The 7,590-nt window shown below is 37.4% G+C and overlaps 1 protein-coding gene across 1 annotated transcript in view; it reads left to right on the top strand.

Annotated features, from left to right (window-relative positions):
* Positions 1–7,590, top strand: part of Ctdspl (CTD small phosphatase like) — a 49,895-nt gene that overhangs the window by 12,563 nt on the left and 29,742 nt on the right. The window contains exons 2-4 of the mRNA XM_010629724.2: positions 2,508–2,697; positions 5,571–5,680; positions 5,900–6,054. Coding sequence (XP_010628026.1) covers positions 2,508–2,697; positions 5,571–5,680; positions 5,900–6,054 — 455 coding nt within the window. The remainder of the gene's footprint in view (positions 1–2,507; positions 2,698–5,570; positions 5,681–5,899; positions 6,055–7,590) is intronic.

The raw sequence follows: 7,590 nt of genomic DNA, 5'->3' as shown, positions 1-7,590 counted from the left end.
ATATTGACTTTCCTGTCATTGCATTACTTTTCCATTGCTGATTTCCTTTTTTTTTTTTTTCTACTTTTTAGTTTAACTGTTTATATCTGATCAGGTGTATTCATTCTTTTCATTTATTGGCATTGTTGGCTTCATTGTCTCTTTTTAGGATATCCTTGAGAATTTTTTGTAATGTTCATTTGGTGGTTATGAGTTTCTTGAGGTACTCCTTGTCATGGAAATACCTTATTTATCATCAATTTTGGAGGAAACTTTTGCAGAATACTTAAGTTGTGGTTGGAAGTTGTTATCTATTAGGGCTTGAAACAATCCACTCCAAGCCCTCTTGGCCTTTAAGTTTTGTGTAGAGAAGTCTGCTATAATTCTCGTGGCTTTACCTTTATATGTGATTTGTTGCTTTTCTCTCACAGCTTTTAAAATTTTGTCCCTGTGATAGACTTGTGGTACTTTGAGTATAATGTGGTGCAGAGTTCTCTTTTGGTCGTGGCTATCTGGGGTTCTGTATGCCTCACTTATCTGTATGTTTTTTTCTGTCCCTATATTTGGCAAGTTTTTGCCATTATTTCTGTGAACAGTTTTTTTTAAATGTCATTCATATTGTCTTTTCATTTTTCACTTATTCTAATTACTCTTAGCAGTCTTTGTGTTATCTAGCAACTGTTGGATTCATTTTTCATGTTCTTTTATTCCCTTTAAGGTGTCTTTGAGTAGTTGGTCTTTGGTGGCATCGCTGTCTTCTAATTCTGAAATTCTGTTCTTATATTGGTTGCTTCTGCTGCTCATATATTCAGTATAATTTTAATCTCCTTGATTTATGATTAAAACTTTTTCATGAACTCTAATTCTTTACTAAACTTGTGATTCATGTTTTGTATTGTTTTGTTTTATCTCATCTAGCTCTTTATTTGTGTCTTCTGAAAGCTTCTGGATCATTTTGACTATTATTTTCATTAACTGTTAATCTTCTGTGATTCTGCTGAATACCTCTTTGACCTGTGTTCTAAGCTCTTTTGCTATCCTTTTGCATAATTCAGGTATGTGGCTTATGCTATTTTGCCCCTTGATGCACCCTGGATTGGCTTCAGGGAAATCAAGAGTTTTGGGAGCCATTTTGTTGCCTCATCTTTTCATGTTTCTATTGTTTTGATTGCTTGTTTGTTTTGTACTGAGGTTGTGACTGCTTATAGTGTAAAGACTTTGTTGCTAGTATAGTGATCTTTCTCATTGCTTGTCAGTAATGTAATTTGGGCTTGGATAACTATAGTCCTTGTGTCAGCCCCAAGATCCAAACATCTTGGTTAACTTGGGGGAGGGGAGGAGGCAGTGTAATTAGCTCAACAACTTAGTTCCCTGAGAATGTACTCTAGTTACTAATATCACAAAAGTAATCTGAATATTGGCTTATAGGAAAATAGTGACAACTGTGCTACCCTGGTAATATCAAGCAAATCAGCTGTAGTAGCATAGTTTTGTTTTTCGTTTTTTTTTTTAAACAGGTTTCACTATGTAATTCAGGCTAACCTTGAACTTTCTGTGTAGCCCAGACTGGTCTTGCCCTCACAGCGCTCCTCCTGCCTCAGCTCCCCAAGTGCTGGGATTACAAGCATGTGCCACCACCCCTGGTTATCAGTAGTATAGTATCAGTAGTATATCAGGATAAATTGAATATTAACATACCATAAGAACCAATTACATACCATCCTTAACCCTAGTGAAAAAAACTCAAAATCGTGGTGTAAACATTAAGACAACCCAGGTGTTGACTTAAAGCTAACATGTACTAAATGTGACATATATTTCCACTAATGGTGGGAACGAATTAAAAATAATTTTACAGAGTGAGTTATCAAAAGATTCAGAGTATGGTAATGCTAGAATACAAGAAGAAGAATTTGGAACTACAGTGGTACCTTGATTCACAAACTTAATTTGCTTCACGATTCTAGAAAAGACAACCATGTTCATCTTTGTGTGGGAAAGATGGCCATGGTTGTGTTTGTCAGCCCATGCAGACTTTACAAACAAAACAAAGTTTTGCCAAACACTTTTGTTTGTGAACCAAACTGTTCACAATCCAAAGCATTCATGAACCAAGATATCACTGTATATGATAGAAGAAGGAAGACAGAGAAATGGAACAAAGAATCTAATTGGGGAGTAAAAGGATTAGAATTAGGTAAAGGTAAGAGGCAAAGCTGATATATATATAGATCAAAGAAAAGAGGGAGGAAAAGAAAAGAAATTATGTAAGGATAAAAGTAAGGGAGAAAAAGAGAAGAGGAAAAAGTAAAGAGAAAAAATAAGAAAAAGAGATTAAAAACATAAGGCAGAAAGACAGAGGAAAATTCCCCAAACCCCAATAAACAAGTGAAGAAGAAAGGAGAAAAAAAAAAGAAAAAATGCAAAACAAATCAAAACAAAAACCCCTTAAAACAGTGCACACAGTCACGAAAAACAGAAACAAAAGAAATTACACTGTTATTTCAAACAAGTGATTTTTCTTTCAGGATCTACAATTTTGGAGCAGTGTCTAAGTCAAGACCTGTCCCTGCTCACACTGGTAGATGAAGAATGCAGTCAGACCCCAGATCCATGCTGGATGCAGGCACCAGCAGGCAATAGGATTAGGGCACTGGCATCAAGGCTGCAACTTTCAAATCCAGAACAATTCAGGCTAAACTTGGCTTCTGGCTGTGGGTATCGGACCTGTATCCTTTAACTTAAACCCCTCAGAGGGTCTGTTTCCAGCTGACCAGAGCTCCCTGACCACAGCTGTCTCCTGTGGCTGTCCCTCACCTAATCACTGTGGGAATGTAACACTGGGAGCCTTGACCTGAAGCTGTCCCATGACTGCTCTGAATCCTGAGTTCAAACAGTCAACCCCTCCCTGGAATGATTTTGAGGTTGATGGGTCTGTTCTTTCTGTACCAGAATGGGTATGAGCCACCTGGACTTCTTGCAAAGATTAAAACATTACTTGCATTGACTGGTTTGTTTGCCTCATAGGCTTGAAGTGAAAAGGCATAGAATAAGTTTGAAGGTGAAGGTCACAAATTGTTTCACAAAGTTGCTGAAAGAAAAGTTAACAAGATGATTTACTATTCCCCTATTGTTAAATTACTAATTACATAACTGCCATAATTTCCATAAAACATTTGGAAAATATAGAAAGTATAAATGTAAAACTCCCATAATCTGACAATTGCTGTTAACATTTTGACATATTTATTGCCAATTTTTTCCTGATGATGATCTTTTTTGTTTTGCATAATCAGATCCATGTACAATTCCATAGCTAGTTTAGTGAGCTAATATTATAAATATTTTCCATTAAATTATGGATTTTAGTTTTTTCAAGCAAAATTCTTTCAGTAGTTTAATGAGCAAATCAAGACCCTTCTGTGTTATAGTTAGTGGAGAGGTAGCAGCAGGGTGGAAGGTAATAGGGTCCTGGACCCAGGCAGTCCTCATTTTGAGCCCTGTTTAGGAGCAAATAACAACGCTGAGGGTAGTGTGAGGCTCATCCAGGTCCTAAGTAAATCTCCTTCCTCCCCCTATATGTACTGAGAGTGGCAGACCTGTCTAAGAGTGATTTAAAAATTAGGGCCTTTCCAGAGATTCCTCCAGGCCCTAGAACTAAAACATTTAACAGAGAGAGACCTTGCACCTCTATAAGTCTGCAAGAGAGACCACTGCAGCATCTTCATCTCTTAAAGAAGGGAAAGTGTAGTTGGCAGCCATTTCTCTGTTCAAGCATGATGGCCTTCATGTGACTCAGTCTAATGTACTGACTCCCCAAGTTCTCTTTGCACCTTCTATATAGTAAGTAACCATATGGTAGGAATTATAAGTAGCTTACTTGTCCCCAGTGTAGGGTGTTTTTTTTTTTAGTAATCCAGTTTGTTAACTATAGGTAAGATTATGTGATCCAAGATGAAAATAGGATCTTAGAAAATTGTTTTTTTCAGATTGTGCATTGCATCTAAGACATGAACATACAATAGTTTGTTTACTTGCAGAGAAATGTGCTCTCAGCCGCGAGAAATTCAGACTTTTTTTCTGTTGTTGGCTGAATTGTTTGAATGTGATATAAAAATTAAAATTCCCAAAGTAACAATGATACTGTGTAACCAATCATTTATATTAAATACAAGTTTATTGAAGTGCTTTTCTCTCCATTTGGCATGCTTGCTCCTTTTTTGTTTTGTTTCATTTTGATACTAGGAATGGAAATTGGGATCTTGTGCTTGTGAGACAGGCGACAGAATCACTGATTTAAATCCCTGGCCCTACATTTGTCATGCTTGCTCCTTCTTAATCAGACCTAAATTGTTTCAAGATTGTCATCAGCATGGCTCATGAGGAAATCACACATTATGGGAACAGGTCCACTTGATTTTGAATCCTGGCACTTGGAATCACTGTTTGTATCTTAGCAGTAATATAGAAGCAATAACATGTATCCTCTTGGATAGCCATGAGGGTTACATGAGATGAAGCTTATTAAGCAAAGTACCTAGAGCCTTGCCTCTGAGTCACCAGTGGTTGTTGTCTCTTTCCGGCATTGCTGTTGCAGGCCCTCAGGTCTCATGGTCCTAAAATTAGGCTATTTAGTACTGTGTTAAATATTTAAAGATTCATGAGGAAGATAAAAATAGCCCACTTGGCCAGAGATTTATGGTTCAAAACCATTCTTTAGAGAGTGAAGATCTTAATTTCATACTTACTGGGCTCCTTTCTCAAACCCAGGCTAGAGACCATCCATGTCTGCAGAGTTGCTAGGAAAAAAAAAAGTTTTCAGACTTCTCATTTGAATACATTTGGTTTTGCTACTTACAAAAAAGAATCCCAAAACTTTTAGCAAAGGTTTTGTGATCTGTTGAAAGAAATATATCACACAAATCATTCACAAGTGTACAAGAAGAGAAATCATGTCAGAATTGCTTTTTGGGAGAGATAAGCTCCAGCAGTTATCATGTAGATGTAGATCAGTTCCTACATTATAAGTTTTCCCATTAACCCTCAGAATGGTCCCTTGCCAGTGGACTCTGTTCAGAGCACCGCTGACCCGCCCAGCCATGGTATGTTGCGAGACAGCCCCAGCTGCATTCCCAGGCAGAATGCTTCTGCCCCTCCAAGCTGTGGGTCTCTTGCCCAGAGGGGTTTTCTCTCTATGCCAATTTTTGCTGTTTATTTCTGACTTGTGGCAGCTTGTCTTAAGCACTGAATAAACAGAAAGAATCCATCACTCAGTCTGGTGCCTTAGTTCACCACAGGCCAGGGCATAGTATTGCCCTGGATCTCGTGAAAATGAGCCTTGCCCTGCTATGCTAAAGCACTTGTGCCTCATGCCATAACCCCTACTATCTCCGCTTTAAGAGTAAGGGAAGCTTTCAGCCCTGAGCTTGGTTAGCCCGGGGCTAACCAAGGTTAGCCCAATAACTTCTGACAAATGAGTTTAAGAAGATTCTTTGTGCCTGTACTTAGTTTATTCCTTAATCCATGAAGATAATCATTACCATAGTCCCAGAACCTAACTTCAAGCTGACCGTTTCTTGGTACCCCTAAAGGAGAGGCTTCTTAGGCAGTGTCAGTTCTGATTTGTGCCTAGAAAGTCATTTGTTTAGAAGCTTAGTACATGGTGGGAATACTTCATCTGCTGGGTTCAGGAGTGCAGATGGTAAATACCTTAAAGGTTGTTCAGCTACTAGACAAGCAGCCCTCACTGGGCTGGGGAGATTTTGCCCAGCCACTTGAATTGAGCTCCAGGGATCCTTCATATTTTTGTCCTAAGCGGACTCTGTGGAATCAGGGTCCTGAGGGACAACTGTACAGTCTAGTTTCGACATTGCATCAGTACATGCTGCATTTGGCCACAATGTGCTGTTTCTCTTTCCAGCTTCCCAGTGCAATGTCAGCTTAAAGAAGCAGAGAAGCCGCAGCATCCTTAGTTCCTTCTTCTGCTGTTTTCGGGATTATAATGTGGAGGCCCCTCCATCCAGCAGCCCCAGTGTGCTTCCGCCACTGGTAGAGGAGAATGGTGGGCTTCAGAAGGTCAGTGCTGATGAGGAACTGTGTGCTCAGTAAAAAACTGCAGTAGTGGCACATCTGCCCTATCCTTGGCATATATCCCTCGTAAGAGTATGTGACAGTATGTATGCAGCAATTTACAGATTTGAAAACATAAAAACTAATGTGTTTTAATAACAAGTATGTTAGCATTTAGCAACTAAAGAATGTGTTTGATGGAAATTATGAATCACTTCACATTTTTGTAACTTCCATTCCTGTGAAATTGAATGTATAAAATAGAGATATTAAAGAATCAGTAGTAGACACAGAAATAGAGACATGTAAAGAGCTAAAAATAAATATAATTCAGTTTGACCTTATTTAATAACAAGCAACGTCCATTCTTTTATATGTAACAAATAAAAATGTGACATTGTCACAGTAGGTAAAAAACCAGAATCCACCCACATGCTGTCTTATTGATATAGCTGAACCAGAGTGACTCCGAACTTAAAAAGATAAGCATAAAGAGACGAACAATCAAGTGTAAGACTGAACAAGGTTATCATATTAATCCATCAGAATAAAACTTCAGGTAAAAATTATTGAAAGGGGTAAGAAGATAGTCAAGATTGAGGATATGAAATTATAAATAGGGAGATAGATCTTTTGCAAATGGGAATGGGACCTACAGACAGAGGGAGGTACAGCGAAAGAAGATGAAGGAGAATAAGAAGAATTAAGTTAAAGTACGTGCACATACTCCCTAATATGAATGTGATCGTTATGTACAGCAAACATGTACTGATAAAGGAAAAATAAAATAACTTTATATCATAAATAACAAGAGCAAAGGTCATAAATATATAATTCACAAAATAAATAAATACATTTGGTCAAACATGAAAAATATCAAAACATGGGAAAATTGAAAACATGAAAAATGCCAGCATGGTTAGTAATCAGTGAAATATAAATTTAAACAGTGAGTACCCTTTTCCTTCTATCAGATCAAAGATGTCCTTAAAGATAATATTTGCATCTGACATGGGGTAGTGGGTAGGAAATAGATGATATAAATTGGTTATTGGTAAAAATATAAATTGATTATACCTTTCCAGAGGAATATTTGGCAGTGTGATCTTAAAATCTTTAAACTGTGCCTGTTGGATGTGCAAATTAATTTTATAGTGAAATTTTATAATTATGAATGTGCAATAATTTAACCATAGGATACCATCCAACATAAATTATCGTGTTGCACAATTGTAAGAAAGTCCAACTTGAAAAACGGAAATCTGAGACTCCTCCTAGGAAAAAAAATAAATGGAAGATAGAGAGGGGAGCTTAACAGATAACTTAGGACATCAGCAATGAGTACAAAAGTAACTTGTATAACTTTAAAAACTCAGTTTCTAAATATAAAAATTCAGTGAATAAATTTGAAAAAAAGATAAAAATAGGCACACCCAGGACCAGGGATTTAGCTCAGTGGTCCCACCACCTACCTCACAAGTGCAGGGACCTAAGTTCAATCCCTAATACAGGGGGAAAAAAAAAAAAAAAAAAAAAAAAAAA

This window comes from Fukomys damarensis, unplaced genomic scaffold, assembly GCF_012274545.1.
Source record: "Fukomys damarensis isolate Sample0158 unplaced genomic scaffold, DMR_v1.0_HiC HiC_scaffold_28, whole genome shotgun sequence".
NCBI classification, from domain to species: Eukaryota; Metazoa; Chordata; class Mammalia; order Rodentia; family Bathyergidae; genus Fukomys; species Fukomys damarensis.
This window is presented reverse-complemented; position numbering and strand designations above follow the sequence as displayed.